We start from the raw sequence: 17,174 nt of genomic DNA on the forward strand, positions 1-17,174 counted from the left end.
AAAAGCACTGAATACCATGGGACTAAACGACCCATGCTCCACTCTCAATACTCGTTCATTATACTGCCTTTTCTTTTCACGTTCGTTGATCTCGTAACACTTTTTGATTTCCAAGTCAGCATACCTCCGGGCTGTTGGGTTAAAAACCCTTATGTCAAAAAATGCCCTTTGGTGAGTGACCCAGAAATTGCGAGCGGAGACGTCCAGACGAGCTTCGGGTGTGACATTAGCGGTCGTCTCACGAAATCGTTCACCAGTCAGTTCACTTAATGGTGGTTCAACTTTTACGTCGTTGCACACTTCAGTCATCAACTTAGCAGTGACATCGCGGAGAGTATTGTGACGTTGGGTTACAAATCCACCTTTTTTGCATGATAAGGCATGCTGGATGTTGAAGGGGGACCCGCATGGACATCTTTCGGGAAGACGTGAGAGTTGATAACCGTAACGTATCTTGAGGAGATCCCAGAATGATTGTTTGTCCAGTTGATACCCCTCGTCCTTGATGGGAAGGGTGGTAAGCCATAATGACGCGCCACATTCACTGTTCAGATTGAGCAACCTAAGTTTCGCCTTTGACATTTCGTCTGATGATTTTATTGTGTTCAAAAGTTCATTTATTCTGCTCTTTTTACGTTCTCGAATGATAGACTTTGCCGTTTTGATTTGTGCTTCGTTCTCGTCGCTGGCCGCAGTGTTTTGATTTGTAATATCGTTTTGAAGTGCCTCGGTAACTAAGCACGAATTGGCGAACTCAAAATTTGCTTGTTCACTGAATATTGGGATTCCAAGTCCTCCTTTGCTTGGCGGGAGAGAGAAAAGTTTGCGCTCAATTTCTGAGGGTACAATTCCACCGGTGATAGCGGGTATAAGCTCAGTTGAAATGACGTTGTCGATCCTATTAAAGTACGCTGAAACATCAGGGATCGTCCGCATACAATAATTGAACTTATGTTTATACGGGAATATTTCAGTTTAATAGTCGGACCAAGGCTAGAATCTTGCTTCTTCCGAACCTTGGTGCGTTTAGCAATGGAATCAATTTCAAATTGGCGGACAATTCTGATATTTTGACTTTATTGTTGAATGTTTTGGAAAATCTAAAGTAAATTCCAATTTTGGATCGTTTGCAATCTCGTTCAGAATGCATCAATGAAATCAAAGAAAGATGAATAGGTATCATCAAGCCAGGACTCTGGAAAAAAGAGTCAAATTATACAAGGCACAAGAGCAAGAATCTGGAGGAGAGCCAGCTTGGAAAGATCTTGGAGTTGGTGATATCAATATAGTACCAAATTCTGATTCTGATTATTTTAGAAGCAACTATTATGGGGGAATGATTATGCTGATGAATTCAGAAGAAGATGGTTAGTTTTATTTTCCACTTTCTGTCGTTTTTAGCATTTTTAGGCCATATTTTTCAACTGGCTCCAGTTGTTTCAGAAGTTTAAGTAGTTTTCTTTCAGATAATATATACAGGAGAAGCAGAAAGACCAAGAAAGGTGGTGACAAAATTTTCTTCTAGAAGTTATATTGATTTGATTGATTGCAACTGCATTGGGTGCAGTGTGTATTTTCAACTACTTTTCCTTACGTAAATGTAAATAAATTTTCTCTTTAAGATGTGCATTTCAAGTTTGTGTCCAATATCCCATTTATCAATACCGTGAGTGGTCCTAAATCCTACAGCACTGCCTAAACCCGATGGGGTCTTTCAAAGATAGACAAACTAAAATAAAAACAAACCTCTCGCCAGTTAGTCAGGACCTCATTTCACTTTATCGATATTACGCAAACGGCAGTGTGCGCTAAATAATCTTGGTTTCGCTTTCGATTTCAAGCAAAGGTCTTAGCAACAGGGCGCACGTATATAGCAACGGGGCTGGGTAGAAAAATCTAAACATAGAATTCAAAAAAAATACCGATCATTGTATAGAGCACTAAAAAATACTCCCTTTCTATGTTTAGTTTGTTCTACCTTGGATTATAACTGAAAATATCTTCAAAAAAACCTTCGTCCGCTATCAGCCGCGCGGTAATCTTTGCCCGCTTCAATTCTTAGATAATGAATAAGAGAGGTGCGCTTAGCTAAGCCGTGCTCGCGGGCGATAAATTTATGTTTACTTATCTTGTATATTTTAGTGATATTTATCCAATGAAAAGGATGTTGACAAAATATGCACGGTGCTGACAAAATATGCACGGCATTGATTATGACATCATTAAATATGTCAATGTCGATTCAACACCCGTTAATAATAATAATTCGTAGATAGTTCTTTTTATCTTGAAATTTAGAAATACGAGAAAAAAAAGAGCAAATTTAATATTTGTTTCCTATCTAGATTATATTAGCGTTAGAATACGGTAAATTTTCACGAAAAATATTTCGCGATGGCGGTACGCCCAATCGCGCCCACGGGAAAGTTCCAATTTTTAATTATCGGGAAATCGGGGAAACCGGTTCACAACGTGGATAAAAAACGTACGGAATGAAACCTGACAAAAGGTTTTCAAACAGATTTATTCAGATAAAGCTATAAGAGGTTCATTACTTGTGGATTTTAAAACCTACATAAGCAAAAACGAAAGTTGTTGGGAAGGAAAGAGTAAACGCAAGACAGAAGGTTTGGTTGTGTTGATCAGGTATGTTTTTATTCTATCCGAACTAATGTTAAAAAAGACCAAAGAGGTCCTGACTGCCTCTCGCTGCTGTGGCGCAATGAAGATACCAAAGTGTCAACTAAACTGAGAGATTTGATACATTGAACCAATTGAATCAAATATAACAATAATTGCTTTCTTATACAAAACATATAATCTTTTATTACAAAATTGTTAACGTTTTAATTTAAACTATCTATCTATATATTTAAGTAGTAACAAAACATACATGTTCATTCTCCCTACATAAAAATCACACAAGCAACGGATTCAGAATAATATATGTAATTATTTTTACAACTCACACTTTTTTTATCACATTAATTGACATCTTGAAATTATAGCCATCTTGTTAGATATTTTGTTTTGAGAGTTATTGGAATATTTTAGTTTATTGTTCAACTTGGAGAGGGAATGTTTGTAAACATAGAATTTTTTTCATAGCAGTTATTTAGAGGGGGGGTGGAACTTAGGCATGGCTGTCAAATTTAGGCATGGCTGTCGGATTTAGGACCACTCACGGTATCCATGAAACATAACCAGACGGTGTCAATCGAACAACTTCAAACAAAAAGTGCAATCGAACGAATCAAACGTAATCGAATGCGATTCGATTGTTGAATGTAATCGAATCTCAGTCGAACGACCGATTCCTGGGTAATATTCGATTGTGTTCGATCGCGTTCGAGTAAGGTTAGATTGGTTTGATAGTTGACTATGTTCGATTGTTTTGATTGATTGTCGATTACATTCAATTACAGGCTTCGGCATATGAGGCGTGCGATCGCACGCGCACGCCTCCACACACGCCCCAAAGGCACTGAGGCGTGCGATTCAGCACACTAGTAAAATATGTAAAATCAATTCAGGCGTGCGATGCATCGCACGTGCAGTAAAACTTCTTTAAAAAAGAAAGTTTCTTTCTCAATCTTTCCACGCTTTTCTCTCTGGCATCATAAAAGAAGAAACTCCCTTGCTTGCCTTTTTGCTGAAGAGAAAATCTCTTCGTTAATTGTTGCTGAGTAATTTTTCTTTCTCTCTGGCTATTACGTCATAACAAATGTTCGGTTCATTGCACATGTTTATTATCTTTAGTAACGAGTGAGAAGCACATGCGAAAAAATTCCTTTTACATTTTACAAGTCTAGACATTTATCTTCTCTTTTGAATTTCAAAGAGAGAGGAATGTAGTTGTTTTTAATAAAGCGTTTTGATAAACAACTTTTGCATATTTAATTAATATTGTTCAATGTGCACTCACTCTCCACTGTATCACTATAGATCTTTTTAAAGACACCCCCTTCTCACAGACCCGGTGGGATTTTTTCAGCCAGTGGGGGTAAAAATAACGGACTAAAACTCGACGGGGATTAATAATCCCATACTCTTTATTGCTGGGGATTTCAATTCTTTCGTCAAAAATTTCTCTTTGTTGAGGATTAAGAGATCTTATACGAGTATTTATTTCATTATCAGGAAGCAAAATAGATTCCATTGGTATTGCTGCCCTAAATGGTACTGTGTCTTCATTAGCTTCATCATCTGATTCCTTTGGTTAATGAGGAGGGATTAAGGGAATGACTTAAGCTAAGGCTACACTGAGCAATTTTTTCAGGCGCTTGCAACGCAATCTAGATTGCATTGCAAGTGCTCGAAAAAAATGAGTGTAGCCAGGTCGAATTCTCTGCAATCTTTTCTGCAACGCAATAAAAACGCAAAAAAATATTGCAAAAAAATATTGCAAAAAAAAAATGCAGAAGGCTGCAACAAAATAGATCAGATCTATTTTGTTGCAGCCTTCTGCAATTCTTTCTGCCAAAAAAAAGGAGAAATTTTTACTTTTCTTCTTTTTTCCTATTGTTTAAAACACTCGAAGAGTACCTAGTGATGTATGGAATAGAATTTTTAATAAAAGATTATTTTTTTGGTTGGATGAAATATGAAATTTCTCACAGCTGAGAAGGAAATTGTATATGGTGTTTGAAAGCCTCCACTCTGGAATGGTACAAACCCATACAACAAATCAAAACCAATGAAGGAGTCGTTGAAAGCAAAGCTTGTGGAACAATTTGATGATAATTTTTCTACTGAACAACTCGACAAAACTTTCCACTCTCTGCACACCTCTTTTGTCCGAGAACTCAAGAAAACCACCGAACATGCTGCATAATCATCAGATATACCCCTCAAAAAGTGGAAATTCTAAGATGAAATTCAATTTCTGATTCAGGAGATTAATCGAGAAAAGAAGAAAACAAGTTTTAGCGAAACTGAAATGGAGGAGCTTATCGAGTTTTACAGAGACCATCCTGCGTTGTGGAACCACCCTATCTAAGGATTATAGAGATATAACTTTGAGGGAGGCGTTGATGAACAAAGTTAGGGTACGTTACAAAGATAAATTTACTATGGACGAGATTAAACAAGCATGTTTAATATGGTTAACACCATATCCCGAGTCAGGGTCAAGACTTGTTCCTTGATGCTTCTTCTCTTTGCCTTTCCTTTTTGACTTGATGAAGTTTATATTTCACAGTGGAATTACTTTGCCATCATGGAATTTGTTGATGTAACCTGTGGAATCGACGAATCTGTCAACACAATGAGGAGTCAGATGACCCAGCACCGCCTAAAAAGAAATCTAAAGGACAAGAAACAATGAAGCAATATGAGAGCAAGAAAAAGCAGAAGAGCAAGCGGCAAAAACACAGCTTTGGAAGGCTTTAGCTGACTCGTTATCGGCTCCGCCCAGAATCCAACAGTCCCAATTTGCACAGTAACAACCTAAACCAACGCCTTCAATTCAAGTCAACTCGAAGCTAGAGCCAACTTGTTTGGGAAACTTGTTGCTGATCATCTTTTACAATGTGAGTCTTGTGATTGGACAAATCATGGATTTATTTTTTGAGTACGAGCATCAAAAAGCTACCTCCTTGGCGACAACAAAAACAGTGTTTGAAATTCAACCCGGACAAGGTGACCAAGGTGGAAATTTCACCCCTATGTTACGAGGTGACCAAGATGAAAATTTCACCTCTATGTTACAAGGTACAAGCCCAGTTCACACAGAAAGAAATTTGTTCTCCCCCAGCTCTACATACTCAAATGACTCATTTGTAAACTACTAACACTTGAAAACATACAACAACATTTTTTGAGTTTGATATAGATACATTTTTATTCTGATTAAAGATAAACTTTCCCAGTTCATGGTTATATAAATCTGTCCCCTGTGGCATTTCCATTCTTGAATAACTCAAAATATTAGGAAAAAGATGATAATATATCTTATTGAAATATTATTCTAGCTTCTAAACAGGTTTTTGACTTGTATACAGTCAAATGATAAAGTTTTCTGTGAATTTTGATCAGTGTCAAATGTCAACTCTTGCAGATTGCCATTGCCAGTTAACTGCCCCTTCCAAGATGAAATAATCTGTAAATTCTTCTCTGATCGATTTTGCTATGTCTGTTGAAGGATTCCCATGTAGGTCGTTAATGATTGGAAACCAGATCCCGCTTCCAGATTCTTCAATTAATTCACCTTTAGCAGATTCCTGGTCAACTAAGCCCACGGTCAAATAGATCTTTCCGATTGAAGATAAGCTTCTTCGCCAATTATGTAAAGCAATGGTAGCCAAAGTTATGGTTCTTACTTTTTCAGGGCCTAAAGCTATAGGTTTACAAAAGATACGCCACCTATTAGCCAAGATTCCGAATCCGTTTTCTGAAATCCTCTTTTTCCGAAAAGACGGTAGTTAAAGATTCGTTTTTGTACAGAAAGACCTTTTTGGGGGAAAGGTTTCATCAGATAGCTCTTTAAAGGAAATGCGTCATCATCGGTTACAACAAAAGGGATTTTTATTCTACGTCCAGGCAAACTTTGTGATGAGGGTAAATTAAGGGCTCCATTTTTCAGTGATTGTTTTAATTTGCATTGGTCCCATATCCCTCCATCAGAATTACACCCATCTACACCAACTTCAATATAAAGAAACTCGTACTCTGGGCCAACCATCGCTAATAGCACTATACTGTCTGTCCCCTTATAGTTCCTGCAAAAAAAAGTGTCCATAAAATTCATTTTTTGACGTAGCTTGTTTTTGTGGGTCTATTGACTTGAAATTTGGTACAGGCAATGTTTAGCATAACTCTGAGCACCCCTCAAAATTTCATTCTCAGAAAACAATTTTTCGAAAAGTTAAAAGATTCTAAAAATTGGAGGTCAAAAGTGGGTTGTTCAAAAATTGACGTCAATTATTTTCAGAGAGCATTTTGCTTCATAATATTTCAAAACGATTGAAATAAATTCATTTATGAATTCATAAATTCACATTTTTTCTCAAAACTTTCCACAATAACATTAAGCATAATGTTCGTTCAATAAAGCGGAATATGGGTATGCTTCCCATCGATAGCCCCGATGCCGTTTGGAAAATTCCATCTTTGACCATCTTTTTACGCAAAATTTCATTCAAGCCATTCTGCTTAAGATCTTTGTGTCTTAAGGTTTTCACTCAACCCTTTGATTATAGCCTTCGACACTTCAATCACAGCCTCTGATATTCTAGCACGTAAAATTATAAATTAAAATTCCAACGAGCGAAATGTCTCTCCAGTCGCAATCTTTGAAAATCTCTTTTCTACTGCCTACAATATCAAATCAAAGAGGGTAACTTATTTGTGGCACACCCGGTATCATTTCTGTCTTGCCAGTAAGAGGGTTTTTGGTTCAAATGACCATCTAATCCTAAGGTTTCTGTCCACATTCACAAAACCTAGTTGCAACACTGTCTCCAATCTTGAGATAATGCATATTTCCTGTTTTGATAACGTCACAGGACCCAACAAACCAGACAAAGTTAATTTACAAAATCTTTTTCTACAACTTATTCAAATATATTCTCCTAACAATTTTCCATCTCATGAGAGGTCAACAAACTCAACTTCTTTTCAAACTTGAGGTACTGTATTTTTCCTGTTGATCAAAATTTCTGCTAACTTTTAAAGTCAACCTCAAGGCCTAATGTTACCAATACCTTAAGGGAACTAATTTTCGTGATGCGAGGGTATGCGTTTTCTGCGAAACTAATTTTCACAGTTGGCGCCTAGTTTTTGTTCAAATTCTTTCATTTTTCTAGGGGTTTTTACTGATTTTCAACGAAAATTGTATTTCACAGAACTAATTTTCACAGTAGACAAAATTAGTTCCCGCAAAAATTAGTTCCACAAAAATTAGCTACCACAAAAAGTTAGTTACAGTAAAAGTTAGTTCCCTTAAGAACTGGATTATTTGCAGCATCCACAGGGTAATGTTCAAAATGGCAAACCTGCAGCTCACTCACACACTACTTTAAGTATATAGAATTGATACAACCTATTTTTTTGTTTTTTTAGGTTCAGTCATCTTTAGAAATCCTGTCTCAACTAGAGTTCAATATCAGGAACAAGGGGTAAGGCATATTTTATACAAATTTTACTTTTATGAACACACAATGACAAACTATATTTTTGCTTTCCATCCTCAATTAATTTAACTAACATATGTTTGCATTTTAATCTTATTACTTTTTGGACTACCTTCCTTTTCAGGCAGATAAAATTTATAAAGATTGTATTTAAAACTTGTACAGACCACGACCTGTCAAAAAAACTAAACAATCTGATTGTTTATCAATAATCATTAGTCAAAAATATTTATCTTTTATTTCTTTTGTAGGATGTCATAATTCTCTGGACAGAAGTCGATGGCCCGAAAGAAACATTTGCGCTTAGTTTTATGGACCAAGAAAATAGGGATGATTTTTTAACTCATATTGAGGAGGTATTTTTTTAGCAGGCATAATTTTCTTACTCATAAATAGCAAAATACGTTTTTTCCAGACAGCCCTTTTGATAAGAATGATCGAATGAAAATCTCTCGAAACTGTAAAACTTCAAGCCACCAAACTTCCAATATAGATATCACTTGGAAATATGACGTTCATACTTATTTAGATTAGCCTTTTCAAGGAATGATCTTATTATAAAACATTTTGATTCTAATTATTGTGTTCTGTTTTTCTCAGACTAAATTGAAATTGGAACGTAGTGATAAAAATGGGGATGCTTACAAAGGTCTGGATGACCAAGATTTTGATATGCACGGCCAAGGTCTTGGTATGGATTTGAGCTCAGAAGAAAGTCTTGCCATTCCTCCTTGCGAATTCAGCAAACTTAATGCCTTGAATGAAACATTACAACGTTATTTACAAAGCAAAAATCTCCATGATGATCTAGTAACACTTTTAGAAGCCCAAGGATATATTCCAAAGTTGATAGAGATTTTTCATATGTGCGAAGACCTGGAAAATACTGACGCACTTCATACACTTTATAGTATTTTCAAGACTTTATTCATGTTGGAAAAAAATGCAATATTTGAAACGATGTTTTCTCAAGAGTACATTTTGGATATTGTTGGTATACTTGAGTACGATCCTTCAAAGACGACGCGGACACCTCATAGAGAGCATATCAATGATCGTGTCCAATTTAAAGAAGTGATTCCAATTGCAAACAAAGAACTACTTGCTAAGATCCATCAGACTTTTCGAGTTCAATATATAAAAGACATTTTAATTCCTGTGCCATTGATTTTTGATGAGACTGGTACAACGCTGAGTTCCTTTATTTTCTTCAATAAAGTCCAAATTATTGACCTAATAAAGGTAAGCCAAACTTGAATTTCTGTATCATTGTTTTTAAGCAAAAGTTAAAAATGTCTCACTTCTGAGGAAAATGTGTTTAAAACTTTCTAATTTTCATTTATATAATCACTCTTCGATCATACTTTTTCTCAACTTCTTGATGAACAGGAGGATCAACATTTTCTTGATGAGTTGTTCGAACAATTGACGAATGATGAAGTATCTGACGACAAAAGGAAAGACATTGTAAGATAATACACTACAACAATCCCAATAAATTTTGTGGTGCTTGCCACTACCACAAATCCCTTGTTAATACTGCTTTATTAGGTGGTTATAATGCAATTATAATCCATCCATTCAGGGTTTTTTTCGAATTCTTACCCTGAAAACATGAAACTTGGTAACCTTTGACATTTTAGCAATTTTTTATATTTAGATTCTTCTATTGAAAGAGCTTTGTGTTTATTCGCAATCGCTGCAACCAGCAAGACGAGAAGAATTCATCAAAATGTTGGCAAATATTGGAATGTTGCAGTCTATCGAACAACTCTTGGTAAATTATAGTTAGCTTGTGCTTTTACCTTAAACGCGAACCTTTCATACTCTCCATGCATTTCAACTTATCCTTTGCCACAAGTTAGGTTACTTCTCCCTCCATGTATCCCAGTAGGTCCTAGTAGTTTAGCAGTAACCCTACTTGTCCCCTACATGGTACTTTTTATTTAGTTTTAATAACAACAAGTTTTTTCAACTTCTTTTGATGTGTAGAACATAGATGACAAAGACATCCAGCAAGCATTAATAGACATTGTTTGCACCATCACTGAGTGTACTCCATCCATCATTCGAATCTATGTTTGCCGTGAAGCATCTTACACCATTGACGAGGTGATTAATCTTAACCATGTTCCTCCTGTCGACTTGGATATTTCCGATCGCTTTAGTCTAATCAGTACCAACACCCTTTCTAAATTATTCACAAGAAATAATTTGTATAATAATAATTTTGAGTATTATACATACTGCTCTTACTGGTTGTGGGTCACAGGGAACTATAAGATCTGCAGCTAGAGTTAAAAGGCCTCCTTTTTAAATTCGTTTTCCTCTGTTTGGTCCTTTAAAAGAAATGTATTTATTAAGCCAGCCAAGGATTGTGGTGATTGATTGTATTTGACTGATTGATGTTTTTGTTTGTTTACAGGATACAATGATGTTGAACGTCATGATCAGTCATCTCGTCAACTGTGAAACTGAAGGTGAGACTTGTCCGCATAGTTCCTGCGCAAATTGTTCTAACTAACTACTTTAGGTGACAAACTGTCGTGAGCAAAAACTTTTGCGAGGAAGAAAAGTCGCAAAATTTACGACATTAATTTTCGCGAATTTGACGGAAAAATCTTTTTCACGAGTTTAAAAATTTGGGAATCAAGACATGAAAACGAAAATTTTACATGAAAAAAGTGGCTCAGAAGGCTGAATGTTTCTTGAATTAGATTGAAGCTTTTTTCTTTTGACATATGAGGCTTTAACAGGCTAAAAAGTGCCATCTATTTTTTCAAAAGCTTTAAAGTTTTCGCTAATGGCCATTACAAGACTTTTCAGAGACATTTAATTTCGCATAAAAGGGTAAAATTCGCGAAAATCGGGAAAGTTTCTACTTGGGAAAGTTTGTACGCCTAAAGATATCATCTTTAGTATGATCTTAGTATCAACGTCTGGTTTGCGGAATTACATCCGTCTCTTACATCCTTTGCCATGATTTCCAGGTCATGATTTTTCATGTCATGTCAATGTCTAATTTCTTGCAATTTCGCAATGAAGAGTTATTCTTAAGTTGAACTTTACTTGAATTGATATTTTAGGTATGAGTGTCATCCTACTGCAGACCCTACAAACGTTGCTGGACCCTGAAAACATGTGTCAAACGGCTAATGTAAGTTCACTGTGTTTATTTTCTGATCTGGCGAAGTCAATATAATTATCTTGAAGTTAGCGGAATTTGAGGTTTCGAACCATTCTTTTTTCTCTTTTGAGAAGCTTGGAGGGGCTCATTAAACAGCAAGTTGATCTGATGTAAATAGCCTTATCTGTTCAGCTTTTCTTTGCTTGGTACACCCGAAGGGATTTCAAAAAGATTTCAAAAAAGGAAAGTTATTTTAGTCTTTTTAAATCTTGTTTTCATTTTCAGAGCACGATTGAACGTTCGGAATTCTTGAGTTTCTTTTATCGTCACAACATGCACGTTCTGACGTCTCCCGTACTTGCTGTTACTGCCACGGATGAACTGGTCGGAAAAGGTATCTTGTCTCTCACTGATTGAGGAGGAAATTTTGATGCCTACTTCGTAATTTTTGATAGGGTATCCAGACTGAACAAACACCTCAACATACATAGTTCTAAAATAGGCCATTTCGCAGTCGAAATGGATCATCGGTGATCAGGACTGATTGAGCCTCCATAACGGCTTTCTGTTGGCTAGACGCAAAAATATTCAAAAAATTTCAAAACTTTGAACAAATAGTAAGTCATCATTCGCGCGCAGTTGTCCTGATTACTCATTTTGCTTCACGACTATGAAATGGCCTATTTTAAAGTGGTGAAAAGTCTGATACAGTTTGTTTGATACTGTGTGCGAGTAAACCCTTGTTGACAAAACCTTAAAACTTTGGAAATCCAGGTGGATGAGCAAAATATTTACATAAAAAAATTGAAAAATTCTCACAGACTGTCAAACCTGCCTAAAACAACAATACAAAACCAGCCACATGCAAACAACCACTCAGTGAGCCTTTTTGATTTTGCAATATTTTGGTTTTCTTCATTCTTCACAAAAAGTTGTTTGGATGACTCGCCAATTTGCATAAATTATTTGGGCGCTATAAGGTGGCGGGTGGGCGTATGGAAAACCCTCGAAAAAGCTATTGAGCACTTGCATCAACCAATCGCCACATGCACCCTTAGATTCGAATGCAGACGATCTATGTAAATCGGACCGTATACGATAGACGAAAATTAAAAAAAACTAGGCTGTGAAAAAGTTTATGGTCTGGATACCCAGGCTAAATTCATGAGTAAATATTACAAACACCGCCAATTGTTCGCATGGGGATATGCATTTAAGGTTATTTTTTTAGCCTCATTTGGTTCGTGTTTTGCTAATTTGGCTGTTAACCTCAATTTCTGACACTTTTCCTCTTAGACGACTTCCAGCGTGCGACAGTGTTTGACAACATTGTGAACTTGTTGACTTTTTGCGTGGAACATCATCAATCTTCTATCAAGAATTACATCGTCAGTAAAGATATGTTACGCCGTGTTCTCGTTCTTTTACAGTCCAGACACAAATTTCTCGCTCTGTGTAAGTCTTCTGTTTTTTTTCTTGTTATTTTTGACACTCGTGACATGTTTTGGGCCGTAGACACAATCACCACGAAAACACTTCTACAACCAAACATAATAGTCCTATATACTTTGTCACGCTGAAAAAGGTGATACTAAATTTGTTAAGAGATTTCAGCCTTGCCATTTTAATTCAAATGAAACCATTAGGTTTTTAAGGAAGCAAATAACTTGATTCCGCCATTCAAAAATGCAAAATCATAAAAGGGTTTTCATCGTCTATAAGGGTGACACGCAGCACGCAACCAAGAGTTCTAAACAATCTAAACAATCTTAATCTGTTTCTTTCATTGATTAAATCCAACTAACACTTTCCTCCTTTTCAGCGGCGTTACGATTTTGTCGTCGCATCATCCAACACAAGGACGATATGTACAACAAATACATCATTGTCGGCCGACTCTTCAAACCCATTGTGCAAGCTTTCCTTGTCAATGGACAACGATACAATCTTCTCAACTCCGCCATCTTAGAACTTTTCCAATTCATTTTAAATGTAAGTTTCGAGGTTTTCGACAATTTACAATCTGACTTTCGCTTCATAATGGTTTTTGCTCGATCTGATCAGAAAGAAAAGCGCCTTACTCAAGTCCAAGACTGTTCTATAGATTTTTAAAAGATAATGTTTGTATCTGTTCAAGATACTTGGGTTCGTGGTGTTTTATATCTTTCTTTTGCATTACAGGAGGACATAAAAAGTCTGGTAGCCTACATAGTTGAAAATCATATTCAAGCATTTCGAGATATCACGTATGTTGACACGTTCGCGGCACTTGCTGTCCGCTATGAACATCAAAACCAAGAGAAACGAAGGCTGGATGATTCCCAAGACAGGTAAGGAATTGAGCTCCGTAAATGCTCACGGCTGACCATCGTGTTGCTCAAAGGAATTTTTTTTAATGTCTGGCTCAAAGCCGTATTCAATTCGGTGCGGATTCTGCTTGCAAAGCGTTTTCCGTTTTCAATGCATGGAGGTTTTTTCCACACGGGAAATGCAAATTAATGTAAATTTAGATTATCTCTTAAAAACGGTCTTCACTCTTTACTCTAATATGTCTACATTTTGCAAGTTTCTTTCTGTTCTCCCCTCATCCAAATATATCACTGCCCTAGCCGTATTACTGCGAAAAAATGTTTCGGATTTTAGGAGGGCCGTTTATTGGAGAAGGCGTTTAAAAGAAGGGGGCGTTTATTAAACTTTAATAAATTGAATGGGAACCTTATTTTTTGACCTACCCCGGTGGAGGTCCTATAAATTAACCTATGTTTGTTCGTCCGTCCGTTCGTTCGTCTGTTACCAACTATTCTCAGGATTGAATCATAGGAATCTTTTGATTTTTGGTATAAAGGTGCAAAATGGTGGTGGCCAAAATGTGATTTTTGCATGAAAGTAGGTAAAAGATGGCTCAAGCAGATTTTTGTAAAAAAAGAATTTTTTAGCTAAAAAACGCATGTTTATCTATAAGAATCGCTATTAATAAGGATACATAAATGTTCTTAGCCAAATTACTTAATTTTTTGATAAGATAGATGTATTTCTTGCTCACGAAGTCTTGAATATGAAAGAATATTTCAAGGGCATGAAATTTTGGTTTCTAAACTTTTTTTTTTATAAGAAACAAACGACTAATTTTAATAGATCGTCACTACTTGTGTTGTGAATGATTGTTTAACGGTCATGCTCACGTAGATATCAATTATATGTGTTAAATGCATAACCAGGTAGGTCCATAAAAGTATCACTTGTTCCCTTTCGTTCTCTTTCAGTTATTATATGTCATTTTGGAAATGGGTAAAAATGGGTCAAAATTAGTTTCAATACAATGATCAACACATATGTATAAGTACGGGGGAGGCGTTCATTCGAAGAGGGCGTTTATTGAAGAATTTTCCTTAAGGGAGGGGCGTTTATTCGAAGTAATACGGTATTTTGTTATGCATCTTCTAGAGATTCTGGGTACGCTTACGGTGGCGGTGGTATTATTCACGATCAGCCTTCATCACGCGAGAAACGTGACGATCGAACGATGGACTCGTACGAAGAGGCTTGGTTTCGTTCTGACGATGATGATGATGAACTACCAGAACTTCCGACCGATCAAACCATTCCCCCTTCTACTGAGATCGCCGATGGCGCCACCACCAAACCGCTCAGTGCCAAACTCAAAGATGTCGAACTTTTAGATAACAAGAACTCTTCTGAGACTCACAATGCTACAAATGGACCATCAAGTCCTGTACATAATAATAATTCCCCGATTATCGATCATATAAACAGCCAACCGAATCATAATTCCGATACGGAAAAATCGGATTCAGTATTTTCTACGAATAACAAGACATTTAATAATAAACCCTTGATGAATAATCGTTTGATTCAGAACAAGTTTCAGATCAAAATCAACTCCACTATATCTTCGTTGGCGAATCACGCGGACGAACTTAAGAATGGCGATACACCGAAAACGACCGGCGATCAGCCGATGGAGGTCGACGATTCCTCGCCTGCTGCTAAAACGAAACCGGTAGGGCTTTTTCTTTGTCGCTCATGACGTTTTTAAGCTTGATTTTACCTAAATCGACTTCACTTGGTAGTAATAAGAGATAGTGATCAGTGGATTTCTTCTATACACCAGCGGTTTGCTTGAATGGGCTTTTTCACTTGCGTAAATGCGTGAAGATTTTAAAAAAGCTGCGTGGATGTGTGAACTATAAAACTTTGCGTGAACAGTAATTACGTGAATTTCGAAAAAAAGAGTGCGTGAATGCGTGAATTTCGAAATAAAATTGAGGGATTGCGTGAATTAAAGGTCTGCGGGGGGGGGGGGCTCTTCTATTGTGTGACGTTTTCAATTTCTCTGAATGACAAAATGACCGTATTTTCAATTTCTACGTATGTCATATTGATAAAACTTTATTTTCACCTTCTTTTTAGTTGTTGGGAGGTCTGGTAGATTATCCCAGTGATGATGATGACGAGGATGAAGAATCCTGCCTTCAAAACAACACGCCCACCGCTACCCCGCCCATCGAAAACGAAGTCCCTATTTCACCGGCAAAGAAGCAGCGTATAAGTTCCAGTTGAATAGAGATCAGTGTTGTGGCCATTGGTTGAAAGGCATTTCTTTCTCGAGCGATCGGTCGCTGGAATCGACGTAAAGTTCGCCATAGTACGATAGCTTTCTTCAGGTTAGAAAGCTCTGGACAATTCTTGTCCGTAGAAGGATCCTTGATATTTGGGAAATTTTAAAAGAATGGAATTTTCTTGTGGATATAACTCTTTGACGAATGTTTTTTATTTGTGCTTCAAAAAACGAGAATTGATACCCACCCGCGCTCGCCCGCTCAAACGCCGCCCGTCAGAAGGATGTACCCTTACTGCTGTCGAATGATTGATATAATGAAACGAAATGGAATTTTTGATATGATTTTGAAATTGGTGGCAAAAAATTGAACAATGTTTTTACGTTTTCTGTAAAAAATGCGGAATGTTTTTAATCTCACGACTGTTTCTCCTGTTCTAATGATACTCAAGGATATTTTATCTTGGTTTTAGCTCCCCTCAGTCCCGAAATTTAGTTAGGGAACAATTGACCCTGATTTTTTATTCAATTTTTCATGTTTTCAAAGTAGGTCAAGTGTGACAAAGTAGACTGGTTCCGTCATCCTGTATATCGACGAGATCACTCCCTATACCTGGCGCCGTCTTCTAGTAGAACTTCTTTTGTTATTCTTTCTGGGGAGTGAATTGTCGGTTGGTATCCATGGTGATATACGTTGTCATACTTAATCCGTCTTTAATGATCGATCAGCCGAAAGACGTTTGCTCTACTAAATGATCTACAGTAAACTCTCGGTTATTCTTACCCCATCTTAAAAATTAGATTTGAGCGATCGACCAACTAATTCGATTAAATAACGTCCTCTATACATTCAAAAATTCGAAACAATTGTATGTTACATAGGGGATCTCTCGATCTCATGTTTTGGCTCTAATTTTAACGACTTTAAAAAGAAAAATGGGAAAAGAACATTTTTTGACAAGATTGATTTGTCCAACGGAGTAAGTTTTCTAGATTTTCATATATGCTTCATTCTCGTCGACTTGGTTCTACCAAAAAGCCATCAGTGTCTTTTCTGAAAGGTGAACCGTCTCCTCGGCTGTCCATTGTTTTTATATCATATTATTAGACAAATAGACTGACAGATGTAAATATGTAATGTTTTTACTTCTTTTTTCCACTGAAAACGTCAGATAATGCGAAAAATACAATCGACAAAAAGTTTTCATTTATTTTTGCTTGTTTGAATAGAATTTCGATACTTTTTATATTGTCCATCCCTACCCAATTCGTCAAAAAAGAGTGTGTTAGCCTTTTTTATGATTTTGCATTTAAACTTTATACACGCTAAATTTTT

General features: G+C 36.6%; 1 protein-coding gene across 1 annotated transcript; it reads left to right on the forward strand.

Annotated features, from left to right (window-relative positions):
- Positions 1-1,003: 1,003 nt before the first annotated feature.
- On the forward strand, positions 1,004-17,028 carry LOC136801227 (serine/threonine-protein phosphatase 4 regulatory subunit 3A-like). Its single transcript, XM_067057860.1, has 15 exons — positions 1,004-1,367; positions 8,062-8,117; positions 8,384-8,488; positions 8,733-9,374; positions 9,522-9,599; positions 9,793-9,909; positions 10,125-10,244; positions 10,558-10,612; positions 11,219-11,289; positions 11,545-11,653; positions 12,556-12,714; positions 13,082-13,251; positions 13,441-13,589; positions 14,704-15,280; positions 15,691-17,028. Exons 1-15 carry the CDS (start codon positions 1,169-1,171, stop codon positions 15,838-15,840), a joined length of 2,757 nt encoding a protein of 918 aa, XP_066913961.1. The 5' UTR covers positions 1,004-1,168; the 3' UTR covers positions 15,841-17,028.
- The last annotated feature ends 146 nt before the right edge of the window (positions 17,029-17,174 follow it).

Source organism: Clytia hemisphaerica, unplaced genomic scaffold (genome assembly GCF_902728285.1).
Source record: "Clytia hemisphaerica strain Z4C2 unplaced genomic scaffold, Clytia hemisphaerica genome assembly, whole genome shotgun sequence".
Lineage (NCBI taxonomy): Eukaryota > Metazoa > Cnidaria > Hydrozoa > Leptothecata > Clytiidae > Clytia > Clytia hemisphaerica.